At 46.0% G+C, this 26,811-nt stretch overlaps 2 protein-coding genes across 2 annotated transcripts in view; both read right to left on the bottom strand.

Annotated features, from left to right (window-relative positions):
* Window positions 1–26,811, bottom strand: part of LOC134412125 (protein S100-A13-like) — a 344,998-nt gene that overhangs the window by 278,030 nt on the left and 40,157 nt on the right. The window lies entirely within an intron of this gene.
* LOC134411947 (protein S100-A16-like) lies at window positions 225–16,776 on the bottom strand. Its single transcript, XM_063145672.1, has 3 exons — window positions 16,597–16,776; window positions 1,707–1,891; window positions 225–753 (listed from the first exon to the last, which is right to left on the bottom strand). The coding sequence occupies exons 1-3, from the start codon at window positions 16,601–16,603 to the stop codon at window positions 589–591; spliced, it is 357 nt and encodes a 118-aa protein (XP_063001742.1). The 5' UTR covers window positions 16,604–16,776; the 3' UTR covers window positions 225–588.

Below are 26,811 nucleotides of genomic sequence, written 5' to 3'. Positions count from 1 at the left end.
ACGAGATGTGTTCAGGTGTGGGATGTTTCATTGGCTGTGCGTTGGAGACATAGAACAGGGTCCTTGTGCATGCTTTGCTTTGGGGGTCGTCTAGAAGCAGGAATAGAATGTGGAAATAGTGGAACTTTTCTTCTGATCCAGAAAAACAGTTTTCATCTCCTTGCCTCAATGAAGGCGGGAAGTTTGTTTGAGAACAGTTACCGACAAGGGAGAGACCTCCACAGGACTCTGACGCAGTTCCAGACTTTATTGCAATGCTATTCACAATCTGACAGCTGCTGCACCCCATAATACATTGACAATACCCCCTTTGACGCCCCAGTACAGTGTACAGTGCAACCGTCGAATGGGAACAGATGGATAGATGGACAATTTCCATAGGCAGGCCCCCATTCCCCCCACCCTCTCCGAATTTCGACTTCACGCCAATATGCCGACGGGAGGTGTCATGTGCAGCCCCGCCAGCAGGGAGAGCTGTAACAGTGGCAAGGTTAAGGCAAGGAGTTGGAGTCCAGTGAGGGATATGGGGGTGGGGGGAAGCGTCTTCGCTGGTTGACTTATGTTGTTGTCCTTTCTGCTGCGGGCTCTCTACTTGGTGAACTTCACGCTCTCCTCCTGCTGTCGGATCAGGCACGAGATCGGACTGGCGATGCCACCAATCAGGTTCCAGTACTCGTCGAAACTGATCTGTCCGTCTCGGTTCTCGTCCAGGTCACAGATCAGTTTGTCAGCGGCCTGCTTGTTCTTGGTGTCCTGGGGGTGGGAAGAGGAGGAAGGGAGGGGTGAGTCTAGTGACAAAAGCAGGGTCAGAAGCCATCGGACCTCAGGATATTGAAACCACCACCACTACCACCACCAACATCGATTTGCGTGGGTTTATTCCCCAAAAATGCCATTGCTTACGTGCCAAAGCAAGATATGTACCTCTTCCACTGGAGAATTATGGTTCTCCAGTGGCGGGTCTGCGTGCTACTTTGTCTCCTAGCCGAAGAGTGCAATCGCCCCTCTTTGGGCTATTGCACATTGGAGCCATTCTATTGACCATCATAACTACAGGCTGACTGATTCATTTTGAGGGCTGGCTCCAAAAGCCAGCAGTGGTTGCAAAGCTCTTTCACTTGAATCAAATGTGGCCGCTTTCAATTGGTCTTTTCTTTCCCCAGTGAACTAAATCAGGATGGCTCGCTAAATTGGAAAGGTGCTTTTTTTATTTAAAAGGGTGGTGGTGGTTCCAAAGGCATTGCATGATTATTTTGAATGGGGCCCTCTGGATGTTGAGTGGGCCTGTAGTCAGCACTTCTCCTGAAACTGGGAACCAGCGCAGTTGGCTATTGCGCACCAACTATTGCACACCAACTATTGCACGAGACTTGCATCCCCATAAGGAAGCTCTGAACACATGCTTTGCAGGCAAAAGGCCCCTGTCATCCCCAGAAGGAGGTGGTGAAAGTCCCCTTCCTTGACTGCTGCCAGTCAAGATGGAGGAGCAGTGTAGATTAGTGGCCCTCCGGATGTTTTTGGACTGCAGCTGCCATCTTTAACCATTGGCCCTTCTGGCTGGGCCTGATTGGGACCCAACAACATCAGGAGAGACCCCGATTTCCCACCCCTAGGACAGGCGATCCTGACCTCAACGGATCAATGCTTTGATTCAGGATAAGGCAGCATCCTATGTAACCCCAGTCGTCCCCGCCTCTTGATCTCACCGTCAACATGTGGTTGAGTTGGTGGCTCAACATCTTGCGGAAATGCTTTTTGCTGATCCCACGCGGTCTCTTGCGGCAGCAGCAGCCGCCACTTCTGGAATACTTCTCGTAATTCTTCACCAGCGTCTCGATGGCCCATTCCAGTTCCGAGGGGTCCCCAGACATGTGCTCGCCTCCCTTAGCGCCTGCGGGAAAGAGCAGAGGTGCGTCCCAATCGGCGTCCCGTCCCAGGTTCATGCGCCCGCGTGTTTTCAATTGCGCAAAAACCACGTATGCCCATGAAGGGGTGTGCATGTGCCTGTGGGGTGTGTAATATTAAGGATATGTTTCTCCCCCCCCCCATTTATTTGATTTGTAGCCTGTGTTTTTATCCAAAAATGGTGCTCTGACATGGATATTGACAACGATGAGCAAATGCACTGAACCACAACTCAAGACAATTAAAAACACAATGACAAAGTAAAAACAGCATCCAGCTAAATAGTCTTAGTGGTAGCCCCTTAAATTTGTACCTCCTGTTATCCCCAGGAAGGAAAGCTCCCCACTGGCCCTTGGGTTTATAGCCGAGGCGAGATTTGAACCCAGTTTAACGCTTCCACCGGAGGACTGCAGCTGTTCTCACACACCTCCTCTGTGTCCATTCAGCCTTTGCTGTCTCACCCCCCTGTGCCCATTCACACACTCATTTATATGACTCGCGTGCAATAAATTTGACATCCTACCAAGCCAGCAGCAGTCACATACCACTGTCCGTACCAGTGTAGCAGTCGCCATCGTAACAGGGCCAACGTTTTTGACAATGCTCCCTGCTCCCTTCGCTTTCCACCAACAGTACACCACACCGCCAATCCACGGACTGCTGACCGTATGTGTTTGTGTTCCAACAAAAACTCCGGAGAAGTTGGAATGTTCATAAACGTTCCGTATGATCTCGGAAGGGGAGCCATTCACTAGAATATGCTCAATTCATCTAAAGCCTGCTTTTGCCAGAAAGTGCAAGAATGAAAGCAAACTCATTCGTCGTTGTTTAGTAAATGAATAGCATTTGAACCAAATGGAACACACACTCACACCCTGGTAGGGAAGTCAGAGAAATCGTTTTCGTTGGAGTCCAGTTTTCCTAGGTTTCGGTCCCCCCTGTGGCACCTGACTCAGTTTGCAGCAAGTCAGCCCAGTTTGTGGATTTTCTGGGCGTTTTTTTGTGCATTTCTTTTAGTAAATTCCGCCATTTTGGCCATTTTCTGAGCATTTTTGGCAAATTTCTGAGTAATTTCAACGAATCCAGCTGTCATTTGTGCAAATTGCCCCCTCTACCCACCTCTGCCCCTCCTGGGTTGATGCAAGCGGAGCCCTTAGGGCTGAACTAGGTACTACATTAAATACAAGGTGTGCAATTCACTCTCACCACTTTGTTTACCCGATTGTAAGCGTGTAGGGGCCTGATCCAGATTGGGACCCACATGCATAGGTAGGGGAGATTTTATCCTTCCCACCTGGCCTCTTCTCCCATGTAATCCTCACCCTCCCGTGGAGCCTAAAGAAGAAGACGAATCCTCTATTAGTTCCAACAGAGGGTTGATTTGTTTTTAAGTCCAGCTCATGGGGTTGGACTCGATGGCCTTATAGCCCCCTTCCAACTCTACTATTCTATGATTCCATGACGTCTCCGTGGTGTTGCATTCGGAGTGAATTTAGGGGTGGCGGAAGGTGAGGAGGAGAAGCCCTCCTCGACCTGCATCTGGCAGCCCTGCTCCAGATCAGGCGCCCACACGCTTACACCAAAGTAAACAACATGGTGGGGATCAGTTGCCCACTCTGGATTGAACGGAGTGTGTCGGATGCCACTCGACAGTGTGCGTTTTGACGGGGAAGGCAGTTTTGCTTCAAATATTGTGCCGGATCCCATTTTCAGTTTTTAATTCAATCTCCTCTCCTTTGGGGATTTGGTGTCTTGTCTGCCCGGACGTAAAAACATAAGAAGAGCCCTGATGCTGGATCCGACCAAGAGTCCATCTTTTCCAGCGTTCTGTTCACACAGTGGCCAAGCAGCTATCAACCAGGAACCCACAAGCAGGACATGAGAGTAATAGCACCCATGCTCCCCAGCCACTGGTGTCCATAGCACGCTGCCTCTGATGCGAGAGATAGCCCATAGCCATCAGGGCTAGTAGCCATGGATAGCCTTCTCCTCCAGGAATTTCTCCGATGCCTTTTTCAAGCTGTCCAAATGGGTGGCCATCTCTCCAGCTTGTGGCAGTGAATGTCATCGTTTAACTCTGCGCTGTCCTGAATCTCCCACCAGTCAGCTCCAGGGAATGACCCCTAGTATTCTAAGAGAGGGAGAATGATGTGTCCCTATTAGGGATGTGCTCCGCTTCTCTTCGGTTCAGAGAAGCAGGAGCGAGGCGGCCTAATTCGCCTCCGGAAAAGGCGGAGGCGAAGGGAGTCAGGGGAGCTGTGGAGCGAGGCGAAGAGGATCGCCTCAATCCGGAGCTTCGCCTGCAGGTAAGTGGGGGGGGGGAGGGGGACTAATCTGGCGCTGCCGGCGCCGCCATCCATGCGGCGGTGGCGGAAGCACCAGGTAAGGGAGCAGGGAGGAGGGAAACTTACCTTCCAACGTCGCGGGCTTCAATTGAGGCCCCGGTTGAAGCCGGAAGTGAAGGCCGAGGCCTCTTCCGGCTTCAACCAGAGCCTCAATTGAAGCCCGCAACGGAAGAAGGTAAGGGGGCGGGGTGGGTGGGTGGCTTATCTTGCACCGCCACCACTGCTGCCGCCCATATAGTGATGGCGGTGAAGCTGGATCTCGCTCTGCGGAGCGGAGTGGGAGACGGGTGGAGCAGCGCGAAGAGGATCGGGCTGGGAAAATCCGGATCGGGCCACGAAGCGGATTGGGGGGCCTGTGCACACCCCTAGTCCCTATCCTCCAACCCGTGCATATCCCCAACCCTGCCCCAGTGGCTGCTGGGAATATACCCCCGGCCTCTTTGCAGCAGGCCTCCTTCTGCACCCTGATGCAATCCATTCGTCCATCCTTTCCGTCTCTTCCCTGCAAGGTCAAAACCACCCACTGCAGCACGGCAATTAGCAGTAATTGTCTCCTCCTCAGGAATTCCACCTGGTTCAACAAGGCCGAGGCTGGGAGAAAACCGTCTAACCTGTCATGGGGCATTCCACAGCATGGCATGCATTTCCCCCCTGGCTAGTCAGAGAAGGCGTAGGAGGCGATGTGGCAACGAGCCACAGTCAAAGGGGCAATTAGCAGCCATCTCTGCGCTTGCCACATTGCGTCTGTCGGAGTTCCCTGAACCAATGCCATACCATTCCATACCATACTTCTTTATTGCGATCCATAGATCCATGAAAAAACAAGAATCAAACATGAAATCATACAGTTAGAGCTATTATCGACTTTAGCCTAATACACAGAGAGCTCTAATCCACTGTAAGAAATTTAGCAACAGCCAAAGTTACTCTTGAGGACTTATCTTCCAACAGAAACTTAACACAATTTTTTTCTGAACTTCTGGACAGTTTGCTCAACAATGGGGGTGATCATAAGATGGCGGGCCTGATTATAAAAGCTACAGGACAGAAGGATATGCTCCATCGTCTCCACTTCCATATTCCTACAGGGGCACCGTCGTTCCTGATAAGGGACACCAGCATATCTTCCCTGAAGTAATTCAATAGAATAAACATTGCATCTGGCCTTGGAGAAAGCAATACGATATTTAGCGACCGACAGGTTCTTTAGATAGTCAGCCAGCTGAAGAGGCCCAACGTAATGAACGTGCAATGCACTGGGAGAGCAAGAAACATGAGAGCGAGCGCGTAAGTCGCAGAAGGCTATATCCCACAGTCTTTGTTTAACAGCTTTAAAAGCAAAATTCAAGCCCAGATTAAGGAGGAGGGAAGAGGAGAGACCTATTGAAGCTGCCTTCCTGGCAAGAAGCTTGGACCAGCTGTTCACATAGTTGTCCTGAGCCAGACATGGAAGCAGACCTGAGCCCCTCCCAAAAAGACTAACTTCCATCCAAAACCCTGAACCAATGCTGTCAAGGAGCTGCCTGTGTCGAAAGATCTTGAATCAGACTGGGGGGTGGATCCCGGGCCTTTGTGGGGAGGGGGCCGTTGTGTCTTTGATTCAAGACACCCTTCTAGGACTCTGAGGGAGATGCTCAGCGGCCACTGAGCTCCAGGAACAGATCTGGACAGCAGCCACACTCAGGAGTGCCTGCTTGCAGAATAAGGAGTCCTCGTGAGTAAAGGCATACTCGTGAGCAAGGATCTGCTCAGGAGTAGACCATTGCTCAGATAACCCTAATGGCTGCAGCTGTGTCCTGGGTGGGGCTGTGGCAGCTCAGGATTTAAAGTCTTCAGCTCGATGACTTGATTTTTTCCTGCTAACCTTGCTCTTCTCTGGACAGGCCTTATATCAAGTCAGGCCAACACTCCCATGAGGCCCAAAAGGGCTGGGGCCAAAATCCTGTCATATTTTAGCTCAACGCTCTTCCTGCTAGACTGTCTTCATTGGGGGTGGGGTGGGGGAATCCTAGAGGGCTAGGTTTGACCCACAGTGTGAAGTTCAACACTTCTATTCTATTCCCTTTGTCTAATAATTGCTCGCAATTTTCCCGAAAGCGTTTCATACAGTCCTTCCTCCCCTTTGCTAGCCTGCTTCTTTTTCTAGACTTCTCCCACCACAAAAATACAGCGGGTTCAACCCATCCAAACCATTCTTCTTCCAGGAAGCAAGACAACCCACCCCTGAATTTCTCCCTTGCATGACAACCACACAGAAATATATTTCCCCTCATGTCCAGACGGCCCAATAATCTAAGCAAAGTACACAACCAAATACGTGGCCCAGAACCAATTTGGTGCCAGAAGATTCAGAAAGGTGTTATTTCTGAAAGACTCGCTTCGCTTCCTGAGGGAAGCCACCAGGATGCTGAGGACCAGTCAATTAGATAAACCAGTTAAGGCTGCTCCCTGAATTTCCGACAAACCAAGATACATCTTCAGCAGACCTGGACCGTGTTTTCCCTCTAGCGGGAAAAGGACGGGTTTCTGCTTTGTTCACAGAAACCACTTTTTTTGAAATGAACACAGCAAGTTGGGTGGTGGGTTTTTTTACCTGCTGAATCCAGTTCTTTCTCTGGGGGTCCCGTTCTCCTCATTTTAAAAAAGAGGGGGAAAGGCAAGTCCACAGAGATGCCTTTGGAGAGTGACAATCCGGGTGCTCGGAGCACTCAGGTTATCCCAGAGTGGAAGTTTTATATGCAACTGCGGCTGTGCGCAAACCCACAAAAACAGGATAAAGGGGCGGGAGCTGGTTCCATTGTTTTTCTCGGCCATTTCCTGGCCGGCCATCGCCTCCTGGATTTAAAAAAAATGACGACACAGTGTCTCGTGGATGTCCTTTGCACACAATGTAGGACTTCCACGCCAGTGACCCTACCTGCGTGGGTTTCACGGCCTGTACATCCCATGCCAAATTGCAGCTGGCCATGTTTACATGATGTGGAAGACCTCTGTCTCCACGTATGTGATAGCTTCCAAGTGGGATTCATGCCAGATTTGTCACGTATGGAATAAGCACAGCTCCCTATTATTATTATTATTATTATTATTATTATTATTATTATTATTATTATTATTTTATTTATATAAAATACAGAGTATATACAGAGTAAAACAATAAAATAGCAAAACCCTGCCGCATAGGCTTACATTCTAATAAAATCATAATAAAACAATAAGAAGGGGAAGAGAAGGCACCAAACAGGCACAGGGGAGAGTAAAACTAACAGTATAAAAGTCAGATCAAAATCAAGTTTTAAAAGCTTTAGAAAAAAGAAAAGTTTTTAGCTGAGCTTTAAAAACTGCGATTGAACTTGTGGTTCGCAAATGTTCTGGAAGAGCGTTCCAGGCGTAAGGGGCGGCGGAAGAAAATGGACGAAGCCGAGCAAGGGAAGTAGAGACCCTTGGGCAGGCGAGAAACATGGCATTAGAGGAGCGAAGAGCACGAGCGGGGCAATAGTGTGAGATGAGAGAGGAAAGATAGGAAGGAGCTAGACCGTGAAAAGCTTTGTAGGTTAACAGGAGAAGTTTATATTGGATTCTGAAGTGAATTGGAAGCCAATGAAGAGATTTCAGAAGTGGAGTAACATGGTCTGAGCGGCGAGCCAAGAAGATGATCTTAGCAGCAGAGTGGTGAACAGAAACCCACGAACTGATGTGAGAAGAAGGAAGGCCAATGAGAAGAAGGTTGCAGTAGTGCAACCGAGAAATAACCAATGCATGAACAAGAGTCTTGGCAGAAGAGACAGACAGATCTTAAATAGAAAACTATCTTTAGATAATTTTTTTTCTCAAAAAGAATTTTATTTAAAAAATCAGATTAAAATAATAAAAAAATCCGATTTAAATTTTTAAAATAATCCGATTTTTTTATTTTTAAAAAAATCATTGATTTTTATCCACCCTTGTTCGCTTAGTCCAAAACGGGCAATTATAACCCATTAACTGTAGAGAACATGCTGATCTCTATCCGCCAACTAGTCCTAGCGGGTTTTTAATATTTATTTATTTAAATATTGCATTTTTATACCGCCCAATAGCCCCTGACGTTAACTGCCCAGAGAGCTTTGGCTATTGGGCGGTATAAAAATGCAATATTTAAATAAATAAATATTAAAAACCCGCTAGGACTAGTTGGCGGATAGAGATCAGCATGTTCGCTACAGTTAATGGGTTATAATTGCCCGTTTTGGACTAAGCGAACAAGGGTGGATAAAAATCAATTATTTTTTTACAAATAAAAAATAAAAAAATCGGATTATTTTAAAAATTTAAATCGGATTTTTTTATTATTTTAATCTGATTTTTTAAATAAAATTCTTTTTGAGAAAAAAATCTATCTAAAGATAGTTTTCTATTTAGGATACACTATAGTCCAAAGGTTATTCATCATGAAATAAGGATTCGTTTTTAATTATGTAGCATGAGGCTGTATATTCATGCCATGTTTAAATTTTGGGGTAAATGAATTCCATTCATCCATTCACCATGTCATGCTCTTCCAGAGGTTTCTGTGAGACTATTGGGCAATTTTTCTATCTAGAAGATATTACCACAGCTGCTTGGTTTTACAGTTCTCAAAACTGTGAATTTGTGTCTGCAGAGACCACAATCTCATTGTTCCTTTGCAAATCTATGTACACAGAATCAACCCCTTACCTCTTTTAAGTTTTGAAAAATTCAATGAATAGAGTGCACTTTTTGGGGGGGGGGTGTCACATGATTAAATCGAGTCTTTCTGAGTAGTGATTTAAATCCTGATTTAAATCAAATTGATTTAAATCAAATCCACCCTGAAGCCAGCCTATGCCTAAATAAAATATATTGGCCCCATTCAGACAACACACTAAACCGTGCTGCTTAACCAGCATGGGGGCGCCATTTTTATTTTTGCTTCAGGCAGCAAGGTTCCTTGGGCCTCCATGGGCCTCCTCTGGAATTTTTCCAGTGTGGGGGGAGGGCAAAGGTACACATCAGTTTGTGGTTCTAATTCGCACACGTAGCGCACGCGGCCACGACAGACGAAAACGCCAACGCCCTAAAACGCCAACCACGCTGGCCTACCCTGCGGAGATGTCACACGCTACTCTGGCACGCACGGCCCTCTGCAAAATAGAAATAGCAACACTGGGTTGCTTTGCAGGACTTGTATCACCTCTACTTCCTCAGCCACGGCCCTGCCGCCTGAAATATGGGCATAATAAGGAGAACTGGAGAGTAGAGATAGACGGGGCAGGTGTGCACGGCGCGGGACGTCCTTGCTGCTCTCAGAAAGGAGTTACTTTAGCGTGGAGAAGCCGGGTCACGCTGCTGCGTGTTGTTACCCCTTTGCCTTACGAGGGGGCACCCCCACAGCGGCGATCAACACGAGGCCATCCCCCCACCATCCCGTGTTTAAGTTACTAACCTTCCATCCTGTCTTCCGCCGGGTCCATGTGGAAACTGAAAGTAGAGATGGACGGGGGAAACGCAGCACCGCAGCTCCGTTGCTGCGCTCAGAATGACATCACGGCTGGAATCCGTGAGAGGGGGCAGTCGCCCCCCCTTTGCCCCTTATGAATGGATTTCCATGGCTACTTCCCTTGTTTTTTTAGATGGTGGCGGTCCAGGACATGTCCTCCGAAGAGGCACTTTCCCTTTTTGTCTCTTCTAACTTGGCATCAGCTCTGCGATACTTTTTTTTTTTGTAAGTAACCTTTTGAGTTTCTTTTGGCTCTCCATACAATGGAGCTCTTTGACCATGACTGGCATGGCGTTTCCTTCCCGTTTCAAGGCTGGCGCTTTCATTGTTATGGGACTTTATAGTCACTGTGATTGCATGGCATGGCCGTTCTTTATGCTTTTAAATTCTTCTCAATGCATATTTATATATATGTATATTAAAGAGGCCTTCCCTCTTCGATTCCACATGGTGCATCTTCAAAACCAACGCATGCCATCCATACACGTTGCAAACATTTGTATTTAAAATTATTTAAATCTGGGGTGTGGAACCCCTTGCAGCCCAAGGGCTGGATTCCATTTCATAGATCCTCCAAGGGGGGGCGCATTCTGGTGGTGGGTGGAGCCACAGGAAAAGAGGCGGGGCCAAAAAGACCAGCCTAGTTCAGTTTAATGCTTTTCCTCCCAGTCGCTACGCTTCAGGAGAGGCCTTTCAACTTTTTAGAACGGGTGGAAAGTTGCCCCAGAGCCACTAAGCCATGGAATGATTGATGACTAGGGGAAAAGATAGAGGTCAGGGGAAGGAACCCCAAAATGCGAGATTTGCGAGTCTTTCACCCGTTTAAACGAATCGGATGGTGTCTTTGAATCGAACTGAATGGCTTTTTCAATCGACGGGTTTTGCATTTGCGTTGTACTCTGCCTCAATCCAGAGGGAGAGGCGGGTAACAGATGATGATGATGATGATGATGGAGGTGCGACAGCCGTACTGATTATATTGGGGTGTCGGTGACTTGAACAATGCCTCCCCCCCAATCCCCGCGCACCCCCTTAAAAAGGGGGGAAAAACTCACGAGTCAGCATGAATTGCACGATTTCCTCCAAGGGACGCACAAATGCAGAAACGGTATCTTGATCCCTGCCGCACTCCCTAACCTGGGAGTAAACCCCATTGAAATCCGTGGGGCTTACTTCTGAGTCGGCGTGCATAGGAATGCATACTTCGGATTAGACGAGTGTTTTCTTTAAGGGAGTAGAGGAATTGAGATTTTTTTCCCCCCTCCCAGTAGATGGAAGGAGAAAAGCGAAGCAGCCATGGGGTTGTGGGGGGGTGAGTTCTAAAGGCATCTGAACAGAGCAGTTTGAACAAGAAAGGACTTGCTGGCATCACACCTGTGTGTCCCTCCCTCTGACAACCCATTTTGCCTTCACACAAGCGATTCTTTGCCGTGTTGAGAAATCCAGGATCTTTTTTAGACGCGACATTGTTTCATTTTGGCACTGGGGCTCCAATCTAGGTGGTTTATTTATTTATTTATTTATTTGGTGGCCATCCAGATGTTTTGGGGCCGGGACTGATGAGCCAAAATCCCAAATGTCTGGAGGGCACCAGGTTGGGGAAGGCTGGTCTTCTAGAATTAGGGGGTTGTGCACCCTCAGGACTGCCAAGAGGAAGCCCTTCCTCTGGCAACGATATAATTTAGCTTGTTGAACTCATTTATTTACTAAATACTTTTCTGTGCTCCTGACCACTTTCTTAGATGGCTTCTCTCTGTTACCGTGTATTTTAGATTTGGGGCTGAGCTCTGTTTGATATATCGATGGCAGCAGCTGCTGTCCCCAGCGTTGAGTCCCCAGCCCATATGGCCTAGTGGTCAGGGATCATAGGAGTTGTAGTCCAAAATCACCTGGGAACCACGAGAGCCAGGAGAGATTTCACGGGGGAGAGCTTTGTTGGTAGCTGTTTGCCCTGATAACTAAGCGGAACCCTCCCTGCTCACAGGAAGTCTATCTCTGAACATGTTAGGGGCAAACACAGGGAAGTCCCCGTTTGGGAGTTCCAGGAAGCTTCTAGCAGGCCCCTCTAGGACCAGCTCCTCTCATATCCAGAAGCACCACCCCAACCCAACCCAGTTCTGTGTATGCAGGAGTCTTCTCTCCTCAAAGGGAAGGGAGTATTGCGCTCTGCCCATGCTTAACGGCACCCTCCTCTTTATTATCAATGCACCTATCCCATAGCTTGGTTCCGCCGCTCCAGGCAAAGATCCATTCTAAGTCTCATCATGCCAAGCGCCGCCCCAGGCTTCTTTGCCTTGCTTCCAAAGTCCATTTTACCATCGAGAGTTTGCCAGCCCCTTTCCATTCTTGACCAGGTGGCTGGCATACCACGGCCTAGATTTCTTCGTGCCTCAGATGGAACGTTTCAATCACTGCTTCTAATTTACCCGGCCCAATTGACAAAAGTCGGGATCAAATGCGCCACGTCCCAAACCTAACCTTCCCTTTCGGGGCGTTACACCTGATCTGAAACAAAGACATTTTTTAATATATTTTACACACAAGGTGACTCGTTGTTGCTTATTGTCCTGGGGCTCAAGATCAAACATGCCAGGGCGAGTTAAAAACAACAGAGGAGCCATGCTGAATTAAACCAAAGGTGTGTCTAGTCTAGAATTGCTTCTGTTCCCACAGTGGCCAACCAGCTGCCTGTGGGAAATCCTCATACAGGACGTGAGTACAACAGCACCCTCCCGCCCATGTTCCCCAGCAACTGGTGTACACAGGCACACTGCCTCTGATACTGGAGATAGCATGTAGCCATGAGGACTAGTAGCCTTAGATAGCCTTACCCTTCATCTAATCACCTTTTAAAGCCATCCAGGGCCATTTCTACACATGCCTTTTTTCCAGGGATCATCCCAGGATCATCCCTGTGCATGCAAATGACACACATGGGATCCCGGGAGCAGGCAGGGACAATCCCTCCATTTCCCTGGGATAATCCTTAGGTGTAGAAAGGGCGCAAGCTGGTGTTTCTTCAGATCTAAAGGAATGATACACATAGACTTCCAGTACAGACTCAAAATAATTGGCACCAACTTTAAGATGCCCATCCTTCAGGAAGTAACATCATAAATAGAGCATTGGGCAAAGTTCCTTATATCTTGTCTCCCATTGTATATAAACTGGGTCTTAGAAACACCTAGGAATGGACAAATCTGTTAATTTTGGTTTCTTTCCTTTGCTCATTTTTCCAATCTTAAGATTTATTCGTCCTGAACTTTGAGATTTTTTTTAAAAAAGTTCGCGTAAAATAATCATATTTTGTGCACATTTCTCCTGAAACCCGGATGTTTCTACACACTTTTTGCTATATAAAAAGACAAATTGCGTGCAAGCAGTTTTCATAATGCAATGCCATTTCGAACATTATTTCTGCTCACAGGCCCATTTTTTGCGTGCCCTTTCCCCAAACGCATGCGTTTCGGGAGGGGTGCGAATTTCGAAGGACAGCTTCCTTTCCCGTTGCAAATTGGTTCAAGAGTATGAACTGTTTTTTTTCTCTTATGTGAACCACCCAAAGAGCTTTGGCTATGGGGCAGTATACAAATGCAATAAAATCAATCAATAAAATAAATAAAATAAATATGAAATCAGGGGGAAAATTGCATTGAAATGCAAACTGAAGACACTTCTCCTCCATCCCTAGAAAGTCGTGCCATAGTCAGCGAAAAGATCCTGTCGGAGAATGGCAGAGAATGGATTCTGGATCGGGAGGTTTCAGATTTGATCACTGATCCTATAAAAGTCCACAGCATCTCCAGGTAGGGCTAGGAAATAATCTTTCCTGAGACCGTGTAGATCTACTGTCAGTCACGATTAATACTGGGTTAGCTGGACCAAAGATCTAGCTTAGTACAAGGACAGTCTAAAAGAAATTTGGACAGATTTTGGATTGATGATGGGTACTTTTGGATTGATGGTGGGTACTAAAAGCCCTGAAATTCACTGCTCAGAGCCTGGTATAAAACAGAGTGCGAGAGACACTATGAACATCATCATCATAGAATCATAGAATCGTAGAGTTGGAAGGGGCCTACAAGGCCATCGAGTCCAATCCCCTGCTCAATGCAGGAATCCACCCTAAAGCATCCCCGACAGATGGTTGTCCAGCTGCCTCTTGAAGGCCTCTAGTGTGGGAGAGCCCACGACCTCCCTAGGTAACTGATTCCATTTACCTAGGGAGGTTGTGGGCTCTCCCACACTAGAGGCCTTCAAGAGGCAGCTGGACAAGCATCTGTCGGGGATGCTTTAGGGTGGATTCCATCATCATCATCATCTTCATCATCATTTATTTATTTGTTACCCGCCTCTCCCTCTGGATCGAGGCGGGGTACAACACAATTAAAAACAACATAAAGTACATAAAACGAATTAAAACATTTTAAACCAGTGCATCTTTAAAAGCAGCACACCATTAAAAAAAGGCATCTGTATATACAAATATAGATCTCCATCTGAGCTCCTATAGATCAGGGAATCTAATGCGAAACTCTCAAAGTGGCTGGTCAAAGGCATCCCAGTTAAAACCCATTTTTGCCTGGTGAGGAACACCGAGGTTAAGAGATCTCCCCCCAAATCATCCAGAGATCAACTCCCGTTTTACAGATGAGGAACACTCAGGTTAAGATATCAATGAACCAGCCATGGCAGAGTTGTTGTTGTTTTTAAAGAAAACTTTCAATATTACTTGCTGTTGCCAAAATCTTGGGAGCCAAAGACCCTTATCAATCTACCAGTAGATCCCAGTTCACCTTCTGGCCACCCCAGTATACATCAGAGAGGTGGGCAGACTTCAGGCTTGTGGGATCTACCTTGTGTTTTTTATTAGAACCTCTGAGATCCACCAGTGCAAGAAGCACACACTCGGAATTAAAGAATTCCAAGTTGTTTTGAGCGCCAGAGCAGAAAGGTGCCCACAGTCCTTCCCCACAAATATTTTCTTCCTTTGTTGTATTTATTTATTTCATTTCTATACCTCCCAATAGCTGAAGCTCTCTGGGCGGTTCACAAAATTTCTGCTGCATGACTTAGGACTGATGGGGGGCATTTTGTAAATAATTAGGAATATGAGAGCTGTTCTGATTTGCTTCAAATTGCCTGGATATCCACCAGTAGATCCTGATCTGCTTCTACCCACCCCTGGAATAGACAATATTGAATTAGAAGGACCAACTGTCCAACTGTTTATAACAAAGCTTCCTAGGCTGAGAAGGGGCAGAATTCCAGTGGAGATTCATGTGTTTTGTAGTCAGATTGCCACTGGTTCGATCCTCACATCTGCTTTCGGTGCCCCCCAATGTATCCTTGGGGAGTGACCCAAATCAATGTCCAATTTCTAAAAGGATCTCACTTGGATGGCTAGATCAATGGATTGGGTCCACACCAAGTTGATTGCACTTGGGTCCCATTGAAATCAACATAAAAAGGAAGAGTTAGTGACAGCTGAATTTAAGTCTTGTGGATTTCAGGGGTGACCGGCGTGTGACTAATCCGCCCTGGAATGGACCCAAGCCCAGCAAACAATGTTTTAAAACAACAAAACTAGCCGAATTAGCAGTCAACCTGATTCAATCATTCCGCTTAGAAATGCCAGAGAGAATACTAAATGGCGTCACCGTGCAAACAATGTTCTGATGGGGTTTTCCGTGAGCAGTTTGGTCCCACCACAGAGAAAGTGTTTGCCTTGAGCCTTACAAGGTTTTTATAGCATGCAGTGAGGTGAAACTAGAGACAAACATCTGACATCTCAAGAAAAAGGCAAACGTGGGGAAATTCTGGGCTAGAAATCCTGGGCTAGATGGACCAAGGATCTATCTCACTGTAAGGTAGAATCCTATGCACCTTATATTCATTTTGCTTAATATACACAGTTTTTGCAATCAGTTTCCCTAATATAATTCATTTTTCATGTTATTTTCTTGAATACGCACGTTGTTGTATCCAGATTTTGATCAGAGGACTCTGTTACAAAATTCGGACCCGTGCGAATTTCAGAAGAGTCCTTTCAGTCCGCAGAGTGGTTCAGAAGTTTTTGTAGGCATTTTGCATAGTGCATGGCAGTTTTTGCAAGCAATTTCTAAATGGAATGCCTTTTCAATGTCATTTTCGTTCATCTACACATCCAGATTTTGATCAGAGGACTCTGATACAAAATTCAGACCTGTGCGAATTTCAACAGAGACCGGAGTTTTGTTCCGCAGAGTGGTTTGGAAGGGCGAACTTGGATTACTTGGCATTCAGATGCGAACTCAGGAAATGTCTTCCCCCGCCTCTACTTGGGAGGAGGCCCCACTGAACTTGACCTGATCCAGCAAGCAAGCGCCTTTCGGCTCTTCGATACTCAGAATCCTCGCTCGTGGATTTAGTTTGGCTTTACGAGAGCCAAGCATGTAGCCTTGCTATACACAAATTGAATGCACAGAAATCCCCAACGAAAAATCAACTAGACTAGCCAGGCTGGAGATAACCCGTCCCTTGTATACAACAGAGTCAAGATCTAGTGCTTTGTGAAGGCCGGGGTGTTCCCTTCCATGGGCACTGATTCTTTCCCAACTTTTGAATTCTCCCCCCCCCCCCCATACACACACACTTCTTTCATTCCAATTGTTTTCTTGTTGGCAAGTTAGAGTAACGAAGAGAGTTTTTATTGGCAGGGCTTGCAGGGGCATGCCTGACCACTTGCCATGTTCCCAGCTGCATTCCAAGCTGCGTGCCGCCCAATTGAAACGACCCCCATGTCAGATCCTCTCCGGGCTTGCCCCTTCGCACCTGCCCAATAGACAAACACCCATTCCCCCTTACCTTGCATGATTGTGGAATGTGGTCCCTGCGTGTGAGTGAGCGTGTACGTTCTGTCTTCCAAAGACCTCTGCGCCCGTCTGTCTGTCTCGTTCCAGCTCCTTCTGGCTTTACAGGACTTAGCAATATGAGATATGACACCTCCTACTTTTTGCGTTTACTCAACGTCTGTGTCACGAGGCCTGCTTTGCCTTCTTTTAAAGGGGAATATTCTCCCACCTCTTTCGGAGGGTTGCCGACACTTTTCAGGGCGTTGCCCAAACTCACCTGGGCATTCAGTTACAAAATCAGAGTACCCAGCCTGTCCTTCCTGCCGGTGATGCACAGTATCGCCCACGCTCTGCGCCGGTGCGTAAGGCCTGAGGTATGGATAGGCAGAGCAGCTAGGATGGATTCACTCCGTGTTCTGTTTTCACTGAATATCCTGCCTTTAAGCAATCCCAGATGGGACAGATGGGACCCAGCCGCACAAGGTTTCGGTGTCTGGCTCCGTTGTCCAGGCCGTGCGCTCCCTGGAAGCAGTTGCTGGATTTAGATTTGACTTCCCCAAGATAGATCCCTTCAGGTGTTTGGGACTATAGCTGCCATCATTCGTGACCATTGGCCATGTTGGATCAGACTGATGGGAGTTGTAGGACAAAACAGCTGGAGGAATGGCTGATTTGGAAAGGCAAGGGAGACATGATAGAGGTGTATTCAACAATGCATGGTTTCTGTCTCTCCCATAATACCAGAACCCAATGGGGTTGTCCTATGAAGCTGATTGGTGGGAGATTCAAGAGGGATGAAAAGAAGGACCTTGATGTTCTGGCTGGACATCAGGAAAAACTTCCTGACTGTTAGAGCAGTACGACAATGGAACCAGTTACCTAGGGAGGTTGTGGGCTCTCCCACCCTAGAGGCCTTCAAGAGGCAGCTGGACAACCATCTGTCAGGGATGCTTTAGGGTGGATTCCTGCATTGAGCAGGGGGTTGGACTTGATGGCCTTATAGGCCCCTTCCAACTCTACTATTCTGTGATTCTATGACCCCTTTACACCGCACATCATTCAATGGTGGAATTTGATACTCCAAGGTGTAGTGATGGCTGCCAACTTAGATGGCTTTAAAAGGGACTTAGACAAATTAAGGGAGAAGTCTCTCAATGGCTATTAGTGCTTGTGGGTGTATGCTACCACCAGTATCAGAGGCAGTATGCCTATGTATTCCAGATGGAACACAATCAGGAGAGCACTCTTGCACTCATGTCCTACCTGTTGGCCACTGGACTGGATGAAGCCTTGGTCTTGCTCCAGCATGGCTTTTCTTATGTTCTCATGGACCAGCAAGACTTATCCTATGCGCTTCACACCCAAGTAGAATGCAACTGAAAGTTTCGCTGTTGCAAACATTCATTGGAATTCAGAGGAGGGGTGAAATTTGGGCCCTGAAATTTGGAGGCCAGCTCTAAGATTATGCAGAAGAAGTGAGAGTCCTCACGGAGCAGTTTAGAGGTGACAGGATGCACATTTCCTCTTGTCGGGTGGGGTTGATGGGAAATTTAAAGATGGCAGATGGCAGAGGAAGAGCGCCAATGAGTTTGGCACCTCCCACCATTGAAATTTCCTCCCCAAATGCATTAAAAAAAGGGGGGCCTCCACTTTTTTCACCCGGAAGCCACAAAATGGTGGACGCATTTCAGCCCAGCCCTGGTTCTGATAGGACAGTGTGCAGTAACCATTAGACTTCGGCATGACCAGGCAGTCGCCAAGGCCCATCCGTACAAAGGAGAGGCCACTGACTAAGGGTCAGCTCTGACATAGGACGAGGGTGCTGTCCTATCCCATCATCTTCCTAGCAGGACATTTTTGTACTATTATTTTTTATTAGACAACTCCACTGCAAAATTTGGAGAAGACCGCATTTCGAGGGATAGATGAGTTTCTCTCCCATCTCTAAATCTTAGACATGGGCAGTTTCATAAGGCTTTGGGGGAGTTTAGGAAGCATTCCTAGGCTTCTGGGGGCAAGAAAGATGAGTACCAGCATCATAGATTGAGCCCAGAAGCAAATGGGCTCCAGTCAAAACTCTTCGTGCCACTGGAAAGTGAAATTACGGTTCACTGTGAATGGATGGTTTCTGAAAATCTCAGAAGAGGTCATGGATGAAAAACTAAAATGGCATCATTGATTGAGCAGAGAGAGAATTCAGCATGGCTAGGGCTGTATGAAAAAATTGTTTAGTTCATTTTTGATCAGGATTTATCCAGTTTCCTTTCCTGAACCGAACGCAGCTTCAAACGCAATCTGTGGTTGAGGACTGAACATTCACAAGCCCAAAGAAATGCGTTCAACAGCATGCGACCCTTTGAAAAACACACGTGAAAAAGTGTGTACTCTTGAATCAATGGGAGAAGGATCTGTACACTTTAAAGGTTCACACAATCGATGCATATATTTGGGAGACTAGACACAAAAGTACACACAAAATTTCATGCGGAAAGACCAAAACGAAGTTCCCAAATCTGTTGGAGACAGAAGATGGAATGAATTTTAAGATGGAATTTGGGAAACTCTACTGCTCGGGTCCAGGTTATCTGAAAGACCGTATTCTCCCATGTGAGCCTGCCTGTGCTCTGAGATCTTCTGGGGAGGCCTTTCTCTCAGTCCCACCAACATCCCAGGCACGCCTGATGCGTATGCTGGAGAGGGCTTTCTCGGTGGCTGCTAAAAAGCTCTGGAATCCCTTCCCAGGGAGTCTAGGCTGTCTCCCTCTGTGCTACAGTTTCGGAGGCAAGCAAAACCTTTTTTTTTGTTTCAGCAGGCTTTGGGAACTAGACTGGACCTGCGTTAATGTATTGGATCCCCCCTTTTTAACCTGTAACAGTTTTTTTTTAAAAAAAAATTAACACGTTCTTAATTTTACTGTAGGCTTAATCCTATTTTAACTTTTGTAATTTATACTTACGTATATGTTTTAATTGTACAGGTTTTAATTTGGTAAACCGCCTTGAGTCCCAGTACTGGGGAAAAGGTGGGAAATAATAATAATAATAATAATAATAATAATAATAATAATAATGTGAATTTTGTCGGCATGCACATCTGTATATGTGTTACATGCTTGATTTTGTTTTTGCATCACTGTTAACTTGTATTTGTAAAATAAAATGGTGTTTTTTAAAAAAAAAACACTATCATATTTTAGATGGGTTTGCAAACTGTCTTCAAAAGCTTTAGAATAATCCTGACTATGCTTATATGGCAATGCTTGGAGAATTTCCTCATTGTGAATTCCGAAGTAAACTGATCCAGTATGTAGTTGTCCATCATTTTTCGTCGGCCTCGAATGTTCTGACCCATTAAAAATGTTTCATTTTGTAGGAAATAGATTTATTCGAATGCATATTCTCATGAGGATTATTTTTTAAACCCTAGAATTAACAAATGAATGCAGAGAAAGCACAGACTGGATTTTCAGGTGAAAATGCTCAAACGTTGACAGGATGGGAAATTGATTAATTTGCGCATCAGGAAACGTAACTGTAGGTTGAATAACTGTAGCATTAATGAGTGGAGTCAAACATCCGATGGGATTCTTTTGCTCCGAAGAAAGGAACAGATTATTTCATGACTGTATGAGCATCCAGATGCAATATTATTAAGCCAAATAATGACACCTTGGCCAGCTCATTGGTTTAATCGATGACTCAATGCAATGATCAGCTGTAGAGATGTGCGAAAATGTTGCAACCGTGCTGACAAACTATGCGTTTTCTTTGCTGTTAAGCTGATGAAACTACTGCATGGTGCAGAAGGAACCATTTTGTTAAAAGAGGCATTTTCTGCTATGTGTGAGAGAAGGAGAAATACTAAGCTAAGGCAAAAGGAGTCGCGGTGAAGAATGTTCTCCACAACAGGCACCCACAATTATGGAATTCCTTTCGGATCAATTTACACTCAGCCCCCGTGAATAAGCCTTTCAAAATAGTGTAAATAGCTTGTGTATTTGAAAACTTTTTTTCCTCCTCATAGTACCTGTACATCTACCTGATATGGCTAATTTATCTTGTACCATTCATAGAATCATAGAATAGCAGAGTTGGAAGGGGCCTACAAAGCCATCGAGTCCAACCCCCTGCTCAATGCAGGAATCCACCCTAAAGCATCCCTGACAGATGGTTGTCTAGCTGCCTCTTGAATGACTCTAGTGTGGGAGAGCCCACAACCTCCCTAGGTCACTAGTTCCATTGTCATACTGCTCTAACAGTCAGGACATTTTTCCTGATGTCCAGCTGGAATCTGGCTTCCTTTAACTTGAGCCTGTTATTCCATGTCCTGCACTCTGGGAGGATCGAGAAGAGATCCTGGCCCTCCTCTGTTTTCGATTTGTAGTTCGGTTAGGGTTTTCGATTTACAGTTTTCGATTTGTAGTTTGGTTAGGGTGAACATATGAAAAAGAGGACAGGGCTCCTGTATCTTTAACAGTTGTATAGACAAGGGAATTTCAGCAGGTGTTCTTTGTATATATGGAGTTGTTGTTTATTCGTTCAGTTGCTTCCGACTCTTCGCGACTTCATGGACCAACCCACGCCAGAGCTTTCTGTCAGCCGTCGTCTCTCCTAGCTCCCCCAAAGTCAAGTCCGTCACCTCCATCTTGCCCTTGGTCAGCCCCTCTTCCTTTTGCCTTCCACTTTCCCTAGCATCAGCCTCTTCTCCAGGGTGTCCTGTCTTCTCATTATGTGGCCAAAGTACTTCAGATTTGCCTTTAATACCCTTCCCTCAAGTGAGCAGTCTGGCTTGATTTCCTGGAGTCTGGACTGGTTTGATCTTCCAGCAGTCCAAGGCACTCTCAGAATTTTCCTCCAACACCACAGTTCAAAAGCATCTCTCTTCCTTCGCTCAGCCTTCCTTACGGTCCAGCTCTCGCAGCCATAGGTTACTACGGGGAATACCATTGCTTTAACTATGCGGACCTTTGTTGTCAGTGTGATGTCTCTGCTCTTAACTATTTTATCAAGATTTGTCATTGCTCTCCTCCCAAGAAGTAAACGTCTTCTGATTTCCTGCCTGCAGTCAGCGTCTGCAGTAATCTTTGCGCCCAGAAATACAAAGTCTGTCACTGCCTCCACGTTTTCTCCCTCTATTTGCCAGTTATCAATCAAACTGGTTGCCATAATCTTGTTTTTTTTTGAGGTTTAACTGCAACCCAGCTTTTGCACTTTCTTCTTTCACCTTCGTCATAAGGCTCCTCAGCTCCTCCTCGCTTGGAGAACCTGGTGAAATTCCCTCTTCATCATAACAGTTAAAGCTGCAGGAGCTATACTGGAGTGACCAGATTTAAAAGAGGGCAGGGCACCTGCAGGGAATCTCACCAGGTTCTCCATATATACAAATGACACCTGCTGAAATTCCCTTTTCAATTCAACTGTTAAAGATACAGGAGCCCGGTCCTCCTTTCCATAGGGTCACCCTAAGTTTGGTGAGACCTTGACTTTTAAAAGGGGCTTCCACATAACTGGAATGAACGAAGTAAGATGTAGCCTGTTCTTATTGTCTTAAGTAATTGCATTTAAAATGGTCAGCTTTAAACCGCCCAGAGAGCTTCGGCTATGGGGCAGTATATAAGTTTAATAAATAAATAAATAAATAAATAAATAAATAAATAAATAAACCCCGCTGCCCAATTCAACAAGATAATGTCTTAACTGGTTATTAATCAATTTGCCTAACCAAGGGGTGTGCAGCCCGAGGCCCATGGGCCAAAACACCCTCCCCCCCGGAGTACCAACCCTGCCCTCCAGGTGTCTCAGATGGCCACACCTCTTTTCCCCATCTTCCAGTCTAACCGATTCAGCAACTTTGGCTATTGGGTGGTATAAAAATGCAATAAATAAATAAACAAACAAATCAACTCAACGTTACAGCAGCTGCCTTAAATGTCCTGTTGTGCAAATTGTGGGCTTTCTCATATCAGTTTGCCGCAGGGAATAGCTCACACCCTGAATCTTGATGCTGTGTGTGTGTGTGTGTCATTGCTCCTGGCTGGCTGGCAGAGATGGCTGTGGTGTCATAACCATGTTGGGCTTCCACCCCTTGGTGTGTGCTGCATTTTAGAAGGGGAGCAAGGCGTGTCTTTGGGCACCCGGCCATGTTGGTGTTCACAAATCTTCTTTGTAACAGAGCTCCCAGCCCTGATCCAAACCTAATCAGACTCATCGTTGTTGAAAGACATGCTTTTCCTCTAAGCACGTCAGGAAATCCTTTTAATATAACACTGCAGGAGGAATAACAGATAGATACAATTCATCAAGGTGATATATCAAGTTGATAAGAGGGGAAAGGATATGTTCTGTCCATTTCCATGGCTTCTCCGGTGCCTAGCAATGGATTCTCTGGTGTTAGTGTAAGCAGTGGATTCTCTGATGTTTATTTTATCCCTCTCTCTTTAATTGGTGTCATTTTGGGCCAATTCAGACAATCACAACTTCTCCCCCCCCCCACCCCACTTTGTCGCGGTGGGTTTGCGTTACCCGCCTGATATCTTCAGGATGGACTGGATAAAGAGAACCTAATTTTAAACTTAAAGATTTTAGCTGCAATCATAGAAGAAGAAAAAAGAGGGGAGAGTTACACTACAGTTTTCACAATGCTGGGATAGGGATTGCCATATAGCTGAAATCTCTTTAATGTGAAATGCTCCCTGATTGTAGAGAGCTAGCAGTTTATGACAAAGGTGCTGGCACAGTGTTGTCCCTGATATGCCAATTTTATGAAGACAGGATGTTTAAAAAAAATTAATGAGGTCCATCTATCCATGGAGAACGTTCAACTCAAATTTGGGGAGAAGGATAAAAATGGCATCTTGTATCTGGAGGCAATGTTTTGAGAAGACAAACATTCAAGGGGCATGTATGTAAATATTGACCGCAGCGCTTTTCTCTTTCTTTCAGCCAAGATCGCTCCTTCAGGCACCCCCAGTTGGTGAGCACCATTCTTTCCCCAGAATGCCCCATCCACACAGCATCGTTCCAGAGACTTCTGGGAGAAAAATGGCAGGTGCCAGGGGAAAAAATGGCATCATCATTTCTTGTGATAGCTGCCACCCGACCACAATCCTCACCCCAGAATGCCCTAGAAAGATGGGAGGGATAGCGGTCACCAGTTAAAGGATGCTTGGAAAATCTTGATCATTTTGTTATTATTATTATTTTAAGCACGGGGAGGGGATAGAAAAAGCATTGCTCCTTAGACACTAAGGCAAGCCGCACAATCTCTATGCCAAATTAGTCCCCTCCAAAATTTGCCAAAATACCCTACAATTTACTGCTTTGAAAGGATAGCAAATGGGGGGGGGGGGATGCATTTTTGTCCGCCAGCTCAATGCGCAATAAATATGTAATAAGCCCACCCACTTTAGGAATAGACTGTACCACATGCTTCCTTTAAAAAAAAAGTATAGATCAGATCTTGCCCTTTGACGTATGAAGATTAGCTAGAAGGCAGTATGGTGCAATGGTTGGAGTGTTCGGCATGGGAGAGCCATGTCACTTCTTAACTCCGTGAGTGGCCTTTTGGGTAGGACCCAGCTCTCAGCTAACCTTCTCCCAAAAGTTCTCAGGGCAGATAAAGAAGATTAGAGACATGAAACAATTTGTGTGCTGAATATTACTGGAGAATGTTAAACAGCAATTGGTTTGAGCCTCAGAATCTGGGTGCCTTGCATTCCATCTCTAAAAATATGCATGGTATGAAAAACTTTTTCTTGTTATTGTTATTGCTGAGCCATCAAACCGGCACTTGTCTGTCTGAAGGCCTCCCAAACTTTGGCTCCAGCCTACATCCTGTGGCAAGCAGTTCCGCAGTTTAATTGTCAAGTTGTCCAATCTCAAAGGCATTTCCTTTTCATGAGGCTGGAATGTGCCGCCATCTGCGTATCACACCATCTCATCAGTCAGGGAAGACAATAGATGACATCATTCTGGAAGAAGGTGGAAATGTGGATTTTTAAGCGGCAGTAAATGCACGGACGAAAACAAACAAAGGGAAGACATTTTTGGGTGGACTGGCTGGATCGCTTTGTCGGTTGCAAACCTTGTAAAAGCAAGCAAGCAAACAAAAGCAAACAAACTCATCAGCATATAATTGCGATGACTACTTTTACTTAATGAAAAGGAATCATATGTGTACATCAATATCCATATTAAAGGTCTGGTTGGGAGGCAGGGGTGGAAGGGGGCGGTTTTCTGGCATTCTTCTTTGTCTTCGTCTTCATCTTGCCACCATCCCTAGTTTCACAGAGGTAACGGCAAAGTTTATCCTGCAGTCTGCTAACTGGGGGTTGTCATTCCCCTCCACACACACCCATAATTCCCTGGGAACGATGCTTCATGATGGCAAAAGGCCATTCCAGGGGAATTCTGGGAAATCAAAATGGCAGCCACCGCCATTGCTTGTTTTGCTGTGATGACGGCAGTGCTTATCCTGCAGTCTGAAAACTATGGGTTGTCATTCCCCTGCAGATACCCATAATTCCCTGGGAACAATGCCACGTAATGACATAATGTCATTCCCAGGGGAATTCTGGGAAATAAAAACGGAAGAGCCTCCACTGCAGCAAAAGCCACATTTCACCAACTTTCACCCCCATGTAAAAAATTATCTCTCCCCTCCCCCCAACCTCTAGCTGTCTGTGAATGGAACAATGAAAATGGCGTGAGCATGTTGGATCCCTCCTAATATATAGTGAATGCGTAGGCTGCCATTTGTCCTCGGGATGTTTTTGGCTGGGTCTGACATCCGCCCCAAAGATGAGGCATTGTGGGAGTTGTAGTCCAAAACCTCTGGAGGCCAATACCATGAGCAAGGATACGATGGTCAAGAGAGAAGCAGAGCCGGACCTACCTTGCAGTCAAGTGAGGTGTTTGCCTCAGGCAGCTGATGCTCATAGGCGGCAGCAAAATGTCAGAGGATGGAGCTGTTGGTCACACAGTCTGCTCTGCAGCCTCTAAGCAAGGCTGTGGTGTTTTCTGGGGCAGTGGGGGATGCCAGCCAACTGCCAGCATTGAAGGAAGATTCAACTGACAGTTCAGTCAGATTTTGCACATGGAAAAAAGCCGCCATTTTGTTCTTTGCCTCAAGCAGCAAAATGGCTTAGGCCAGTTTCTGTCAGTTTTGCTTTCTCCTGCATTTGATTTTTTAAAAATTATTCATTTATTCATTTATTACTTTTTTATACCACCCAATAGCCGAAGCTCTCTGGGCGTTTCACAAAAATTAAAATCATGAAGAGCATAAAAACAACCAACAATCTAAAAACACAAATACAAAATACAATATAAAAAGCACAACCAGGATAAAACCACACAGCAAAAATTGATATAGGTTAAAATATGGAATTAAAACAGCAAAGTTTAAATTTAAGTTAATAGGTGTTCAAATACTGAGAGAATAAAAAGATCTTTAGCTGGCAACGGAAGGAATACAGTGTAGGCGCCAGCCGAACCTCTCTGGGGAGCTCGTTCCACAGCTGGGGTGCCACAGCAGAGAAGGCCCTCCTCCTAGTAGCCACCTGCCTCACTTCCTTTGGCAGGGGCTCACGGAGAAGTTCTTTCTCCTCCGTATATGAAGAAATCACAAGTTCTTTCTCCTCCATGTATGAAGAATGTTCCAAAATTCAGTAAATTCTTACCGAAACCAAACTGGAATGAAAAGATCCCCTATCGGCACTGGCCAAATTCAAGTGGTATGGCTATTCCCAGTATGGAGAGGTCCATGATATACCTGCCTGCCACGTAGCTGATAAAGATACCTGGGCAACTGAAATTCACCACTAATGTGGTTGAATATGCAGAGATTCAAACCCAGAACATTAAGATCTGAGCACTCCAAATCCTCCCAGGCCTGGATGCATGAACCTGTCAATTTTGCTTTCTCTCGCTTCCAGATTACGTGGAAATCTCAGGTTCTTTTTGTCCTGTGCATGGAGATATTTGCGAATGTTTGATCAATTCGTATCAAAACTGAACGGGAATGAAATTCTTGCTCAGCCTTAGCCCTGGAGAATAGGGGGAGACCCCTTTGAAGGCAGAGGCCTATGGGGTTTTTTTGCTGGATCTCGGAACAGACAAGAAAACAGAAGAGAGACGCATGGGGTGGAGTGTGATCAGAATATCGAGGGGGGGGGCAAGACGAAAGGCAACCAGCCCTGTGGATTATCTCACCTTTTCCCCCAGGGTTT

This window comes from Elgaria multicarinata, chromosome 21 (genome assembly GCF_023053635.1).
Source record: "Elgaria multicarinata webbii isolate HBS135686 ecotype San Diego chromosome 21, rElgMul1.1.pri, whole genome shotgun sequence".
Classification (NCBI taxonomy): domain Eukaryota; kingdom Metazoa; phylum Chordata; class Lepidosauria; order Squamata; family Anguidae; genus Elgaria; species Elgaria multicarinata.
Note: the sequence above shows the minus strand (reverse complement) of the source record. Positions and strands in the feature narration are given on the sequence as shown.